We start from the raw sequence: 17,718 nt of genomic DNA, 5'->3' as shown, positions 1-17,718 counted from the left end.
TAAGCCTGGATGTTCCTCTTTTTAAGGAAGAGAACAGAAAAACCTGTACAAAGGGTCAAGAGGAAAAAGGCAAAAATTCGATGATGACTTCCACGTAGTCAGAAAAATGCTAGTATGAAGTGATTGAGACTAGGTCAGTTGACATTTAGACTTTCTTTTTAACCATTGCTCCTCCAGACATTTGGAGGGCAGGATGTGTTCTCAAATGGTAGAGAAGGCAGAGTACTTCCGTAGTACACCACAAGGCCCTAGGTTTGAGCTCCAGATCTGTACAATCCCTGTGTAGTGCTGCGTGCCTGTGGAGGCAAGAGAACCTCAAGTTCAGGGTCATCCTGGACCACAAAAGGAGCCCAGGCAGCCTGGGATTCTAAGCGCTTCAACAAGAGACATCCCCACCTCCGTTCCCCTCTTGTGCCCTTTGTTCTGGTTTCTTCCCTGCTGCCAGGGACCTGAAACCAAGAGGGGAGTTTAGGGTACTGGTTTGCACTGGATACCCATGAGCATGCTGTGACAGTCCTCAGGTGTTGCCTGGGTTGAGTTCAAATGCTGAACCTGGACACTCTTATCCCCCTGGATTAGCAGCACCAACCCCTCTCCCCCAAGGAAGACTCAAGCCAGGAGACTCAGCACCCCCTGTTGGCAGTTAGGTGACTCGAGCACCCCCTGCTGGCAGTCATATGTATCCCTTCAGTTCCTGCCCTGCTTTGGTTTTAACATTGGATCCCCAATGTTAAAATCAAATGCTGCAATGATAGCCTTCCTCTTCAGGAAGCTCTCTAATCTCCTTCCTTTCCCTTCTTTGTGGAACCGGTGGGTTCCTACCTGGTTATTCTCAAGGCCATTTCCATCATTCTCTGTGGTTTGGTGTTTGTTTTCTCTAACTTACAATGCTCTACCTGGGGGCAATGCCTATGACAACACAAAGCCTCGCCTCCAAGGCTCCTCCTAGACTGTTGCCAGCCCTGCCTGGGCTCCAAAAGCAAAGCTCTTCTGTACTCACAAAGCCTTCTCTGCCTGACACCCTGACACGCTGTCTGCCTGTCTGGACATCTGTCAGGCCACTCACTGCTGCCTCTGGCATGGAGCCTTTCCGACTCTGTTCCCTGCACTGCACCAAGTAGGTTCTGGAGCTCGTGGGCGTTTACCACGGTTTCCTGTGTGGTTGACAGTGATCAGGTCTCTGTCATGAGGGCATGAGGACTCAGTGATCTGCCTCCTCTAATTCCTCTTAGTCACAGGACCTGGTGCAGAAGAGGGACTTACTAGAGAGGCATTGATGTGAACCCTGGGTCCCAGGGACAAACGTGTATTCTGCTGCCCTGTGGCTGTTGTATGTAGGTGATGTGGGACATCCAGGAAAGGCATCTGCACTTCCAGGGGTGACCAGTCATCCCTCTGCCACCGTGGAAAATAGCTCCAAATGTCCATTCCACTCTGCGCCTCACTCCTCTTCCTCCTCCTCTTCCTTCACTCTGGTTGTGAGGTGGGAAGAAATCCTTGAGCTTCATGTACTTTGGGGTAAGTCACAGCCCCAGCCACCATCTTTCCCCAGTCTTCTCCTCTCCCCAGATGTCACCGCTGTCAGCATCAGGGCTAGCTCCACCCGACACCCCCTCCCACCGCTTTCCTTCCTACCGCTACCCCTTGCCCTCCTTAGTCACCTGCCCTGTTCTCTGCCGTTGCTCTCAGGGCTCGACTCTCACCTTTGACCACCTGCAAAGCCTGTGCCGCAGCGGCCTCCAGCCTCTTCCATGGACCCTCCCTGTCCCATGCTCTTCCTTTCTTTTCTCCCACCTCCGACTAACCTTCTTACCTCATCTCCTTCCCAACCCCTCTGGCTGCTTTCCTCACAGGCAATCAAGCCATTAGTGGAGACCATTTCAGTGTTACACTCCAAGACCTCTTCCACATCTGTCAGCCATCGTAACAGCTGCTGCTCCTCCTGCTCCTCAGGACACAGTGACTGCTTCCTGGCCTGGGCCAGCCCCACCTTCTGGATACTTACCCCAACCTTTGACCCTTCTAAGACATCAGCCCTGTGGGCATTTCTTTCTCCCCCCCCTCCCCCACCCCCTCCTCCCTGACTTTTGCTTCTGTTTATCATTAGCATTTGGCCTCCGGGATGCTATCGGCTTCCCCATCTTTAATGCATGAGAGACATCTCACAGTCCCTACATCTCTCACTGAGCAGGCTGCAGAGACTTTCCCTCTTAACCTTTGCTCACCTTGATGACCTTCTCCTGGCTGATTCCTCTCCACACTACCGTGACAGGCTCACCTCTGTCTTCATCTTCTAAGTGTCCCTGAGTAGACTTGTGACTTTCCACACTATCATTTTTATGGCATTTCCTAAGTTGGTGTCTCATACCCAGAGATCTCACCTGTCCCAACTGCTGCTTGGTCTCTCCTTTGGATGTCATTAGCGCGGCATCCTAAGGAGTCTACACTAAGCTCCTGCTGTCCCTGTCTGAGCCTACTTCACCCACACTGTCAATTTGAGTCAATGACACCTTCAGGTCTTCTGCAATGACTTCCAGAAACCTGGGTGTTGGTTGTCCCGGCCTACTGAAGTTCATTGGCAAATACCTATGACCGCCCTGGAAGTATATGAAGTTGAACAAAGCATCACCACCTCTACTACTTCCATCATAGAATCAGTCTGGGTTGTTGTGATAACCTTGCTCTTGATGTCCCCGTTTCCACTACGGATGCCTTACAGCCTTCTCTGCAGCCAAGATAGGGCTGTTACATATAAACCAGATTGTATCTCCTCCACTCAGAATCCTGCTGTGGGCCCCATCTGAAGCAGAATTCTCCCTACTCTTTGTTTAAGTGACCCCCACACACCAGTGCCCTGGGCCATTTTCCCAGTTTGCTACACTCCATTCCTACCCAGTGATGCAGTCTCACCTTAAATAAGGTCAGGAGGGTAAGGCCATGCCTCGCTCTCCTTCCTCCTGCTAGTCTCTCCAATGGATGCTATTGTCTTAGTAATTTCTTCTTAGCTGTCACTGCTTGGCCATCACCCCACCAGGCCTAGCACCAAGAAACGTGTGGCCCACAGTCTTTGTTCAAATATTTTTCTATATTTGCACAATGGAATATAAATTCTGAGCTCCTTTTTTTTTTGTCCATATGCTCACTGCTATGTTCCTAATATATAAGAAATGTAGCAAAGTGTCAGGAAACCACTCATTAAATAAATGAAGAATATTGGTGATGTTTTCTTCTGGGTTCACAGTTGCCCTGGCAGTAATCAGCTAAAGATTCCTTGTGGTGTCGTTATACCAGGCTATCCGCCCTCAGCTTTCCCAAGCCTGGCAAAGGGAAGCCATTCCAGGTGCTGCAGACAGGGTGGTCAGGAGCTCAGGTCATCAGCATTGGCCTTCATGGCCTCCTGGAAAAACCCATACAGCCAGTTCAGTAGGCAAAATTGGGTCCAGACCTAAAGCCAGTGGCTGAGCCCATCATGTTCTTGGTCTGGCATGCTGCTGTGATTTAATTTAACATTAAGCACCAGGCCAAAACTCTGTTTTCTGCCAATTTGAAACTAATCAGATGCTGTACTGGACAGACATTCCCTGGCTTTTGAGTTTCTCTTTTTCTTCTTATTAGACACTGTATCGGAGACCTTTAATGATGGTGTTTAAATGCACTTTTCTGTTTTCATCGATAAAAATAGTCAATGCCATTACATTCATAGATGTAGGGTGTCTTAGTCACTGTGCTATTGCTGTGAAGAGACATCATGACCAAGGCAACTCTTAGAAGAGAAATCATTTAATTGGGGACTGACTTACAGTCATCAGAGCTTTTTGTCATCATGGCTTGGAGCCCGGCAGCATGCAAGCAAGTGCTGGAGCCATAATTGAGAGCTACGTCATGATCCATAGACCAAGAAAGAGAGAGACTGGATGCGGCATGGGCTTTTGAAACCTCAAAGCCCCACCCCCAGTGACACACCTCTTCCAACAAGGCCACACCTCCTAATCCTTCTAATCCTATCAAAGAATTCTACTTCCCTGATGACTAAGAGGGATCCAATATATGAGCCTATGGGGACTATTTTTATTCAAATCCACATAGGGTAAAAAGGAAATGGGAACAGCCCAATGTGACTGACCTAATCCAATGTTTCCAAATAAATGAGAGACGGAAGAAGACCACCCACTCTAAGGGGAACCCACACAGACACTGGTTCCTGGAAGGGCACAGGGGCCTCGTACCATGTAATGAAGGCAGGACCTGCCTGTTCTGAGAGGCAGCCCAGCATCATGGATACCCCCTCATCAGGCTTTTGGAAGCTAGTACCCACCTAATCTTGACTTGGTGTTTAAGTTTTTCTGCTTCTCCTAGAAGCCCACAAACAAGCACCTGTGTTAGCCAGGTGGGTGGTCCCAGGCAGACCTCCACGTCCTTAGAGGTCGTTGTTCTGCTTCACACGATAGCAACCGTGATCAATGTTGCTGCAGGGCCACTCAGGGCTCCAGACATTTCATTTTCTTGACCCTCGAGAAGCCCTAAGGAGGGGGATATTGAGCTTCTGCTGGGTTGCACAGCAATGTCCTTTTGTGCTTCCCTAAAAGGACAAAGGCTGGGTGAGCAGCAATCTTTGCCCTGGAAAGGAATACCCATTCAAAACTGCATCACAGTCCAGGTAATGCTCAAGGAAAAATACCTGGTTACTTGGTTGACAGAAGCAAGCACATACCTATTAGTGGCCCTCTCTTTTCTTAGAACTTACAATGTGTGAGTCAGATCATCTTATTTTTTTTTAATGTGAGGATTTTTTTAAACTGAAATAATTTTTTTCCTAAATTCTTTTTTTTTCAATTGGTATATTTACTATTTACACCTCCCCCACCCCCCAAAAAACACCTTAAAATCATTTTGCTCTATTGAAAATATATTTGGAGAACTAGTAACCACTAGCTAGCAAAATAAATAAAAATGGCTTCCAGCATTCCATCATTTGAAAGAAAAACAAAAGATTATTTTGCAAATTACACATTTAAAATTGGAATTCAATAAAAATAGAAATGGTTGGACCTTCTGAATTTGCAGGTTGCGTTTTGCATTCATAAAGTTTTTATCCTCTTATCACGTATGCATTTTTCCATAGATTTTTTTTCCAAAACAATATATTTAATGTAACAGTTTCTTCTGCATCAGCCACCTGGTGCTCTGCCCCCCCCCCCAACTGTCCCCAGGTCTAAGGCAGTAAGTGTTCTTCAGATGTAATTACTATGAAATAATTATCATTAATACTTAACATTTCACTAGACAGCAGGTTTGAGGACTACCCATCAAAGAAAAAAGAAAAGGATTTCCTGTCCTTTTGACATTGTCAAAAATAAAATTAATAATAATAATAATAATAATAATAAATAGTCATCGGAAGTTGCTCCTGAAAGCTTTTACTGACCGTGTGCATCATTGTCAATAATGAAGGAAAGTGCATGGCTGCAAGGCTCCTTTTTATTAAAAGCCAGTAACTGAAGCTGGCCCTAAGAGGCAGTAGACAGGACACCTGGGATGGTCATACTCCCTTTGTAGGGGAAAAGCATGAGGGTGGCCTGGGGTCTTCCATCTCTTGTCTCTCCTTTAATCTACACCCAGCTTCACCAGGCCAGGTTACAGCCGTGTTCTCTCGAATGAAAATTGTAATATGAGTGTAGTTGGAGAGAAACAGGGTCCGTATGCTTCCAAAGGAGCGAGGAAACCCGGCAGCTGTGGCTCACCTCGCCCGTTCCCCACAAGGATGCCTGCTAAGCTGTGTATGTGGGCACAGAGGCAGGACCAGTGCAGTTTTTCAAGCATAGAGGGACATGTTGGTGGAAAACACACTGGAAAGGGAGAAAGAGCAGGCACAGACTCTCACTCTTCATTACATTTTGACCAACGAAAATGGAAAAAGATCCTAGGATGAGAAGTTTGCACATAATATTGCTTCATTTAGGAAGGGTGGTACCGTGTTGGTCCAAACACCAAAGGCCGTCACATCCTGATGAGGCCAGGAGAAACCTCTTTTAAAAAGTAGATGCTGTTGAATGAATTGGACATTACACTCCTAATATTCTTGGTCCTGAACTCATTTAGCAGAGGAAATGGATATTTCATCAACATAGATTTGACATTCCATCATATTATACCAGCAGCAGGACAAACGGTGTCTTGGAAACAGGCACACAAGGGAGCCGAGACGTGGCCACCACTCTGAGGCCCTGGTTATCTCATTTAAACAGATGTGAACCATGGGTGCTGGTGGCGTGATCACCAGCTGCTGCCCACTTTGTGAATTAATTGCTTAGAAGGATCCTTTTGCTTCCCAGATGTGACCTAGATTCAGATTTCCAAAGGTGGGAGGTCTCTATTGTGTTTTTTTTTTAAAAAAAAAAACAATGGCTGGTGAAAAAAAAAAAAAGCATGGTAAATGAGCTTATCTCACTTTTCCAGGTGTTTGGGCTAATATGTGATGGAATTATTGCTTCATTTATGAAAAATAATTGAGGAAAATGCTCCAGCAAATCAAATTTGGATAAAGGCTTAGGGATAGCTCGTGTGCTGTTAGCAAGTTTTTAAATGGAAAGAAGAACGAACGGGAGCTAACATAGATAATAAAAATATTTAAAAGTGCGTTTGAGAAGTCTCTTAGAAAAGGGTCAGACGTGGGTGTGCTGTGGAGAGTGAATGCTGAACAACAAGAGCAATTACAATGCTTTCAGCTCCTAGGAAAGCTGCTTAAAAAAAAAAAAAAGAAAGAAAGAAATCAAAGCCCGTCGGTCTGCTGGCTCTGATAAGTTGTATTATTCTGTTAAATGCAGGGGGAGAAATTTAAATGTAATGTCTTTATTCTGTCTTACCCACTTGCTCTCCTTTTCATCTCCAGGGGCCGTTACCCCAAAGCCAGTCCCCGAACCTGAGAAACAAACAGACCACACAGTTAAAATCGCCGGAGTGATTGCAGGCATCTTGCTATTCGTTATCATATTTCTGGGAGTTGTGCTGGTCATGAAGAAAAGGTGAGCTTGTAGCTGGGTGCACAGTGCAGAGCTGTTTGTCACTGTTTGCCAGGTCACTTTGGGGGTATGATAAGATCCAGTTGCTGGGTAGGCCATGGTGGCCAAGACACAGCTGAGACTGTGATTGTGAACATTTTTTAATCACATAGCATTTGCAGTTGGGGGGGGCAGAAATTTAGAGTAAATGCTTGGAGATTTTGTGACTATGAAAAGCATATCATGCCAAAAGAAATATAAGAACTTTATTTCTTCCCATGGGATAATATGAAAGCTATGTGAAATTGTTTTATCCCCTGACAAGTGTTTGGTCCTAATGTCTGACTTCTTGTACTTGATGCTCCCAAGCATGTGAGGAGGAAGATTTCCCTCCATTATAATGAAAACTATGAGGATGAATTCCTTGGGCCAGTGTATCATGCTGGAGCAGCTAATCAGTACTGTACCCCACGAGAAAACAATCTCAAAGATCAGACCCCAAAGTTAAAAAAAACAAAAACAAAAACAAACAAACAAAAAACCAAAACAGGGCATCCACATGTGAAGGACTAAGTCATTAGAGCCAGTTCAGAGTTATGATACGGTTCTGTCTGGCTAAGGGATCGTTCATTGGTGGAAGAGATGAGGAAATCTGGCTATGGTAAGTGATTCTTTTCTTCCCTAGTTGGAAAATATTCGGTGTCTGCCTTTGTGTAAGCAAGTTTTTAAAAACCCAACTTAATAATAAAGTCTTCAATTTATATAAAATGACAAACGAAAATATAGATGGTCGGAAGCAGTGGGATAAATGGTCCCGAACAAAGGAAGTACAGGAGGCATGCTGCTTCCCTCTGCGGTTAGGAGCAGTTGCAGCCATAGATTGGGGGTGTGGTCATGGACAGAGGAGGTGAAGCAGGCGAGCTGGCCAGAGTCAGATCATGAAGGTTATGCGGCCGTGGAAGGAGGCTGGACTCCATCATGAAGTCTAGCTGACGGTGGTATTAACTAAGTTTTGTGTTCAGATGTGAGTGTGGCAAGGAGGAAAGCTCTTGTATGGAGACTGATTGAATGGAGAGGGGGTAACAGGAGATGCATTTTCAATTTGGAGGGAGAAGGAAAAGTCTGGAAGAAGCCTAGTTCTTCTTGCAGCAAGGCAGTGGTGATAACGACACCGTTCACCTGAATGTGGAGCAGAGAAGGACTAGAAGACACCTGATAGAAGAAAGGAGAGTTCAGTTCAGGACACTTGGAGTTCAGGATTCTGTAACATGGATATTCTCCCAGGGTGTACACAGGTGCATGGATGTGCCTTATGGACTAGAAATAGTCATTCTGACTCTAGAGCCCTTCATTGTGAGCTTGTAGAGTCCAAGGAACATCTCAAGGGAAAATAAGCCTTGTGTTTGAGCAATATATAAGTGAGTTCACATCCAAGCACGTGAACCCAGCCAATGTCTTCTTGCTTTTTCCATGTGTCCTTTGTCCCTTGTCTTATGTCCTTTGTCCTACCCTTCCCTTTCCTACCTCATTGTTCTCTTCATTTTTTTAATTCTTTTGTTTGCTTGTTTTGTTTTGTGAAACAGGGTTTCACTCTATAGCCCCAGCTGGCCTTGAACTCAAGATCTTACATCCACCCCTTGGGTTCTGAGATTGCAGGCATGAGCTACCTACCACGCCTACCATTATTTGCTTTGGGTCTTCATTTCTCTTTCTTCTTCCCCACATTTCATGCTATTTTTATTTTAGTGTATCTTTTTTTTCTTGTCCCTCATCACTTATATTTTTTTTTCCTGGATGATCTTTGCTTGCTCCTCACCTCAACATTTATGTAGATATCTATGTGGGGATATCAGTGATTTTGTATTGTTTTTAACATGCACCAAGGAAAATCTCAAGTAACAATAGGTCCTTTGTGCCTAATTATTCAAACTGAAGATTTCTGAGACTTAGTTTAAATTCTTAGACTATATTGGAGCTTCGTGTCATCCAGCAAGCTCTCTGTGAGGAACAGCTTGAAATGTAGTAATCCGGTTGCCCTCGTGACCTCAGCTAAATGATAACTAATCCTCCAAGGGTCTTTCTCTGCTGGATTGTTCATTTTTCTACCTGGGTCTCTTAGGTAGACACAGGGTTGATGCCATAAATTATGCATTGGAGGAGATTGCCTCTGGTAACATATGGCCTTGATACAATTTTAGACCAAAGACCCATAAGTCACGTCAGATTTTACATGATTATTTACTACACAGTAATCTTAACAGGGCTGTCTGCACAGCATGCATTGCTGTATTTGCCTTCTCTGAAATAGAGACTGTGTTCTCCATAAGACAAATTAGTCAACACACTCTGCCTATAAATGGGACACTTTAAAATGTAGGCTTGTGCTACACGTGATAGAAATCCTTAAAACTTGGAATTGTTCAGGGTTTTCTGCCGAAATTCAAGTTTAAATTTTACAAGCTCCATTTTTAGACAGAATAGTTAAAGCGTTGCATGAATCATGCATCGGTTGCCAGAGTTTCACTGGTGTGTAACAAGCATGTTTCATTATTTAAGCTACCCAGTAGGCCTTCCAAACATCCTCTTTGTTCAGTCACTTTAAGCCCTGTGATGTTGGTCGCTGAGCAGCTGATCTTTCAGCCACATTTCTCACTGTCCCACAGAAAGCCTTCAATAAATAAGGAGAAGCCAGCAGGGAATGAGGAAAGAGACAGAAGGAAAAGAATGGCCTTGGGTGTGGACTCCTACACAGAACTGGCTACTTTTTCTAGGTAGAAATTAATATCATCAAACTTTGTAGAGTTTTCTGTTTGTGCTACCAGCCCAGCTTTCCTCTACTCATGGATTTATTTATTACTATCTACATATTTATCTACCTACCTATCATCCATCCATCGCCTATCTATCGATCACCTATCTATCGATCATCTATTTACCGACTGTCTTAGGGTTTCTATTACTGTGAAGAGACACCATGGCAAATCTTATACAGGAGAACATTTAATTGAGGTGGTGGCTTGCAGTTTCAGAGATTTAATCCATTATCATCATGGCGGGGAGCATGGCAGCTGTGCGTATGGCAGCATGCAGGCAGACATGTTGGAGAAGGAGCTGAGGATTCTATATCTTGATCCAAAGGCAACAGGAAGTGAACTGACTCACTGGGTGTGACTTGAGCATATATAAGACCTCAAAGCCCACCTCCACAGTAACACACTTCCTCCAGCAAGGCCCTACCTACTTCAACAAACCCACAGCTCCTAATACTGCCACTCCCTTTGGGGGCCATTTTCTTTCAAACCACCACACCTACATACCTTCCTATCTAGGAGGGTACATCCATGGCCATATCACAAGAGAAAGTAGGAGGTTGAAACTAATTTATCAATATTTCTGGTAGTGCCTCTGGAAATAGATAGTGCAAAGGATGAGCTCATTGTCTGTGAATGCTCAGCACTCCAAGCTAGTTAGCCTGGAGCTAGGCACAGGTCTGGCAAATCTCAGCACTGGTGCATGTCTTAGCATTTCCATAAGGAGGCATGGTTAGTTACTAACTTGGTGAACGTCATTTTGCCTTCTGAAAGGACAGTCCTGTGAAACAATATTTGTTGAAGAAACGTTAAGCCAATCCATTCATGGAACACTTTAGCATATTGGCAATAGTGACCAAAAGCAAGCATGGCTGTGAGGGGTGTGTTACAATGCTCTATGACTCTCACAGATCTGTTAGGCTTTGCCTGGACTCATGACATAAAAGCTTTGCAAAAAAACAAAACAAACAACCTTTGGTAAGGCCCAAAGGTTTATTTTATCTGTGGGCCTTCAGTGTCTTCTGTCCCTGTCCCACCTGGCATGTGCCTCTGACGGCACGATGCTGGGGCAGCAAATGCTGCAGAAGGCCGTAAGGTGAACTTCTAGAAAATGAAAGCTTTATGCAGAGCCTCGTGGCAGCACACTCTCATAATTAATTTACAATAATGCAAATGAGAGGGGTTTTTTTTACCCATATTTTTATCTACATCTAATTTAGTGCATTTGTGTAAATAAAACTACCTGCATTTTCAACATTTTCCATAAGGAATAATTTATCTCAATAACAGTTTGACAGACTTTAGTGTATCACCGCTGTCGATTTTTACTGTGATTAATTATATTTGCTGTTGTTTCTAAAATTGCTGTAGATCTTACATAAGTTTGAGAGCATTTGTATTAATTATAATTATATTCCTGTCTAAGCCACCGTGGTACATAGCAATCTTAACAGTTGTGACTGTTGAAACATAATTAAAGAGATATGAATTATTATGTAAGATAGCGAGCAGGAGCTATTCTTTATGGAAACGCCTGTTATGGATACACATAACTATCTTGATGCTGAAATGCATACCCCTGTCACCTGTCTATGATACATTTTACAAATGAAGCGAGCTATTAAACATTTAGTGCCCATTCTATTGTGTTGATGCCATGCTAGTACTACTGAGAAGAGATCTGCCATAGGAAAAAAATGGGAAATATTTCTGAAGACATCATGAAACAAAAAAGATAAGAGGGAAAATTTGATGAAAACCCTCTTTTCAAAGAGACGCCTGATGTGTGTGGCTAGAGGCAAGCTGATGTTTGTTGACTCTGGTTACCCTGCTCTGCCTTTTTACAACCCCGACTGTAGCTCGGTGTGACCTGGATATGGGAAATACCTTAAGTGTGATGCTTAATTCAAATCCCAGTTTCAAAAAAAATCACACATGATGCAAGGACATGGAGAAGTATGTACGTCAGTTCTTTCTTTCTCAGTTTAGCATGGACTCATCTAAATAAAGACAAGATATAGAGACGGTTGTACTCTAGCACATGAATCGGCATGCTTGCCCCAGGATGGATGTGCACAGGAGTGTGTTTAACCGGGTCTGTTGATCACCTCCTGTCCTCCGGGTTTCCTGGAAGGTCAAAGGAAAGACATTCTTCACCTTCTAGGATTCATTATGCAGAAGATCCTGCTGAGTTGGTGGGAGGGCTGGGTAGGGCAAAAACCTCTTTCTGCAGAGATTTGGGCCAAAGTGGCTGAGGCTTCGGTATTGATGTGCCTAGGGAAGACTCTTGAGTCTCAGCAGGTTCTACATAGGCTTGGCTGTGGCATTACATATGATACTTTAGGAATCGAAACCTTCCAGAACAGACCCAGTGGCCCACCTGCCAGGTGGGGACAGATGTCCTCAGTGTGTACTTGCAGTGAGTCCCAAGCCCGCCTTCAGTCCTGCTCTTCCAACTGGCACAGTCCCAGGAGGTTGGGACAGGCTTCTGAACGATCTTAGTGCTGGGCCCTCATGCCACTATGAGGCCAGGCACCTCAGGGTAACCATTGTCCTCCTGATTCCTGGTGTTATAGCCCAGCACTCTCCAGCTCAGCCCACTTTTATGCGTCCATTAGCATAGCTTATGTGTGAAAACATAATTCCTTGCACCTTACCTCTGAACCGAATGCAGCCAAGGATTGTTAAGGGAAAACATGACTCCTCTTCACAGTGGCTGTGTCCAGATCCACTGACTCTTCAGTCCTGCCACTGTTTACATTGTCTAGAGAGCGTGTGACTATTGGGGCTGACATGGCCTCACCTTCTATTAGTATGAGAGAGCACACCAAGGCTGTGGAAACAGGACATTTTATTTAGGATGATTGTTGAAATGTGGGTCTCAGAGAGTCCCAGAAGTCAAATTTCATGAAATCATTTCATTTCTTCCTCATTTTATTTTAGATTAATAGGTAAAAATAGCCATGGATAATGCTCAAAATAGAAGAAAACTGCGTACAATAAAAAAAAAAAAAATAGGCCAGTTTCCAGTTTGACTTTAAGTTGTATGTGTGATCCTTGTGGCATGAATTTCTAGCATAAATCTGAATTTCTTTTTAATAGGAAATGGAGTTATAAATGGACTCTTTCACTTATGTCCATGTATAGTATGGGTTTTCAAAAGAGTGAAGACCTATTGTGTTAATTAGAGGACACATTTGCAACAACTCCATGTTGCCCCCGTAGACTGTGCATTTTGATCTACTGAAAGAAGTTTGGGGCATCGTTATTTGAATTCATACCCCCTCAAGCTGTTCGGACACTGCTCTGGTGGCGCTGGCATGAAGCTGTTTTTATAGCTCTTACTGCAACAAGTGAAAATGGACTCTTGTATTGAGTTCTAAATAAAACAAAGCAAGGACAAGCATCCAAAAGATGCCTGAGGTCCCATTTTCTCTCTCCTGGGCCTCACAAGTTTCCAACATGAATTACTTTCCTCTGGCGTTGCACACAGCACCTGCCTGAGTGCCCAGTCCCAATGCAGACACCTGGAGTTTGTGCCTTCCTCCATCCTGACCTTGTTTCCACACTGGTGTCCACTCTCCTCAAGGCCACACTCGGGAGGGTGGAGCCCTCTGTTTCCTGTGAGATGGCCACAGGGTGGGGCCGTGAGTCGATCTCTGGTAGCCAGGCTTGGCAGCTAGCCTTACATCTGTCCCAGTGTTGGCCAGAGCAAGTGTGCAGCATGCCCCCTCGTTAAAGGCAAGCAGAGTACTTCTCCAATCCAAGCCTGCAGAGTAGAGTATTTGCTAGTATGTACAAGGCTCTGGCTTCCATCACCGGTACCACAAACAGACATACAGTGCAAGCCTTTGAATTGTTTGGGCATTGAAAAACATGAGGAATCAGGTGGTGGTGGCACAGGCCTTTAATCCCAGCACTTGGGAGGCAGAGGCAGGCAGATCTCTGTGAGTTCGAGGCCAGCCTGGTCTACAAAACGAGTTCCAGGAAAGGCACAAAACTACACAGAGAAACCCTGTCTCGAAAAACAAAAACAAACAAACAAACAAAAAACATGAGGAACATGGTGCTTGTTTCAGCAACAGATATACTAAAAACCTGGGGAATGTAAGTCTCATAGGATCACATTTGGTTAACTTTCCTGTACTATAAATATTCTAATGGACAGAGTTCCCGCTTGGAAGGACTGTTTTAAAACTTGACTATAATTCTTTGCATTCTTAGTTTAAAATTTGAAAATGATTGATTTGAATGGATATATACTTAATTTCATATATGGCTTAATTAAAAGGTGAATTGGCTAGTCCGTAATAGTTAAGCTATCATTTATTTGTTAAGTTTGTATTGCACGTGTTTTAACTGGTAGGCAGTAAGGATACATGTCATGGGGCACAGTGCCCGGTTCACTGTGTGTCTAGGATGTGCAGTGATCAGGTTGGGTAACTGGCACAGCCTTCACCTCAGATCTGTGTCCTTGCTTTCTTGGGAACGTTCAGAGTACTCTTTACATTCACTTAACTGGTGTCAACAGCAGTTTTCCTACCCTGGTACAGAATGTCAGATGTCCCCCGACCCCTCTGCACCCTGTGCCTTGTGTCCTCCCGCCCTCCTCCAGCCCTTGCATAGGCTCTGGGAACAGCTACTTGGCTTTCATGCCACCTTTGAAACACACTTTTATAAATAGCTTATTGTTTTCCTTTTTGTTCACAAGTAACATGAATTTAGATTTAAAATGAATAAACAAATGGGAGAATGAATTTTTCTCTATTCTGTAGGCATGGATCTTAAAATATTAGCTTTTCCAAGTCTTCTATTCAGTGCCTTTACAATGGAAAAGTCTAGATTTCTGTCTGTGGTGGCAGTCACTCTGGGATTCATTAAGGCTTCTCACCCTCTGGACAGCCTTGCTAACCACCTACCACTTTATTGTTATAGGCTCCTGTTCCCTAGAGCGTGTTTAATAATGAATTTGTGCCAGACTTTGGCTCATTGACCCTATATCCAAAAGAAATATTAATAAAAACAAATTTAGGAAGAAGACATTTACTGAAATGCTTAGCGGCAAAATGTCCTATATCTGTGACCTTGTGATCTGCATAGTCCTTCACTGCTTTTGGCTGACACAGACACATGGAGCCCTCATGGCATGTCCAATGTGCCCACTATCACAGTGTTGCTGCCTTCCCTCAACCAGCTCCAACCCATCTTAACCACTGACTGTGCCTCACAGTCTGCCCCTGTGACCAGGCCAGGCCACTCCACCTCAGTTCCCTGTCTGTCAACTGCTCACATGCCTTAGCCGAATACGTTTCGTCTAGGATCAAATGAATTCTCTGCTCTTACAATGGTCTTGCAGGTTCTTAGGCTCCAAGAACCTATCCATTTGAATCTTCAAACAATTCTAATTCTCATCCCTAAGATCAGATTTTTTGTGTACTTTTTTTTAAGTTGGAATTCTATAGAGTCCTAACATGATTCATGAAACTTGACCCCCTTCTGGCTTAGGCCGAGCTTCTTGATGGTCTCTTCAAGGAGCGACGCACTTGCCAATCCTTAGCTGGCCAGTTATGAGACCAGGCTGCGTCATCCCATCAGTAGTCGACAGTGTCCTTTGCCTTATAAAACCCTGTTGCCCAAGTTATTAGAGACGCTCCTCCAGAGAGGTCAGCCTAGGGTGGGCAACCGGGTTCCAAAAGAACATGGTATGAATAACAGCGCCCAGACTGGAGTCAGAAGTATCTAAGTAAAAGGACCATTCCTTAGTAGAGGGAGAAGTGCCGCGTGGGGAGAGCGCTTGATGAATGAGGACCATTAAGAAGTTCACTGTTTCAAAGGTCAGAATTATAGATCCGATTACATGCAGAGCAACACTGCTCATTGATTTGGGGGGCCCTATTCTGAACATGAGACACAGGGGACGTTGCTCATAGTTTTCTTAAATACCATGTGTCCCGTGATTTATACAATTTTGCATTCCCCAGAACATCTTTAATTACCAGCCTGACCACTGCATTAGCTTCAGCCTCTCTAGTTCAGTCGAGGGCACTTGGCAATCACTTCTCCTTCAGACGGTGTGCTGCTAATTTGGGTGATAATATGTGAAGAACTTTCAACAATTTAACAGGAGCTCTGAACAAATAACAAATCAAATTAAGCTAAGGTAAATGAAATAGCTCTGATGAAAGAGCCATAAATTAAGAGACAAACTAAGCAGAATGAGGGAAAAAAACAAATTAAAATAGATTTTTGGGGGGGATTCCGAAATGTTTATCACTGTAGCGGGAGGACTCCATCGGATGAGGCTCTTAGCCAGGAAGTCTCTTACCTAGTTCATTTTGGTGCCTTGGCCAAACTCCTTTTTGGGGGGGTGCCTCCGATGCTTAAGGCGCTATACTGGGGCTCCACAGCGCATCCTTCCATTCTTAATTATAAAAGGGAGTCTTTCTAGGTTATGGCGCAGAAAGACTTGAAGGGTCTTCAAGGCTGACTTAGTCCTCTGACTCTCCTGTGGCCCCACAAGCCATGGCACCCCTCAATAGGAAGAGGGGGCTTGGCATCAACATGGAGTTTACATACCCATGCTCATCGCACAATCATTCACAGACTCTAAAAAGTTAGCGGCCGCTCAAACACCCTCTGGCAAATGAGCAGATATACAAAGTGTGGTGGAATAGCATTCGGCCCTAGAAAGGAACCTTATCTGACTGTGGCTACCACATATTAAGGCTAACTACTAGGCTAGGTGAAACCCCAAGTTGCTGAATGGTAAATGCTGTGTGGGGTCACTCCTACGAGGCATCGAGGGTAGTCACTTTCATGGGATTGCCGAGGGCTGAGGAAGAGGCAAAGGCTTGGTGTATAATGGGGACAGAGTTTCAGTTTAGGGGGATGACAGTTTCCCAAGGTAGCTAGTGGTGACAGTTGCAGGGTTATGTGAGTTAATGAATACCACTGGACTACATGTTTTAAAGTGGTATGCACCTTTTCACAAGAAAAAAAAGTCTTAACATTGGTAGAAAATATTTAGAATAGTTTGAGTTCTCATCACCACCATCATAGTCTATCTCAGAGCACTGGGTGACCGTTGTCATTGGACAAGGGGTTTGTCTCCCGGTTGGACTATTAGCCCTGGCCTGGTCTGGCTAAGAGAATCATGTTGTTCAGATAACAGGAGGAGAATATTTGTGTAATTGGTACCATTCCTGAGGCCATGGAAGCACCTGAAGCCATGTTAGAAGCATTGTACCTGTAGTCGTCTGGGATCTTTACCAACTGCAGATCAAACTGTGAGCAAACCAAATTGCCCTCAGAAAGCACCTTCTGCATTGTCAACAGCATATCCTCAAGCTAGACAAAATGGCCACTGAGATGGATCCAGCCAGCACACGTAGGCTATGGTTATCAGTGATGGCCATGGAGATGGAACTAGCCAGCCCACGTAGGATATGGTTATCAGTGGTGGTCATGGAGATGGACCCAGCCAGCACACATAGGCTATGGTTATCAGTGATGGTCATGGAGATGGACCCAGCCAGCACACATAGGCTATGGTTATCAGTGATGGCCATGAAGATGGAACTAGCCAGCACATGTGGGCTATGGTTATCAGTGATGGCCATTGAGTTGGAACCAATGAGTAGGCTTGAAATAGACTGCAATTGAGTGGAAATAAGAACCCAGCTGCAGTGGGGGTCCTCAGTTTCTTCTTTAAATGCATAGTTTTCCAAATCAATAAATTTCATGTCATAAAATCCTTACTAACACTGAAACTAATGGGTCCTTTGAAAGCATAAAAGCTTCCTGCTTCCTACTTCCTGCTTCCTATTTCCTAGCACCACATTGAATTTGGAAAGAGGCTGTAATGATCCTAGCCTGTTCTTTCTGTGGGTCCCAAAGAGACAGAGCTCTGT

General features: G+C 44.3%; 1 protein-coding gene across 9 annotated transcripts in view; it reads left to right on the top strand.

Annotated features, from left to right (window-relative positions):
- The window catches only part of Ptprm (protein tyrosine phosphatase receptor type M), a 706,714-nt gene that overhangs the window by 479,411 nt on the left and 209,585 nt on the right, over positions 1-17,718 (top strand). For all 9 annotated transcript variants that reach the window (XM_042259959.2, XM_076549820.1, XM_076549821.1 and 6 more), the window contains one exon: positions 6,890-7,022. In XM_042259959.2, the coding sequence (XP_042115893.1) occupies positions 6,890-7,022 (133 nt within the window). The remainder of the gene's footprint in view (positions 1-6,889; positions 7,023-17,718) is intronic.

This window comes from Peromyscus maniculatus, chromosome 13, assembly GCF_049852395.1.
Source record: "Peromyscus maniculatus bairdii isolate BWxNUB_F1_BW_parent chromosome 13, HU_Pman_BW_mat_3.1, whole genome shotgun sequence".
Lineage (NCBI taxonomy): Eukaryota > Metazoa > Chordata > Mammalia > Rodentia > Cricetidae > Peromyscus > Peromyscus maniculatus.
The sequence above is the reverse complement of the archived record's forward strand: the minus strand, read 5'-3'. Positions and strand labels throughout refer to the sequence as shown.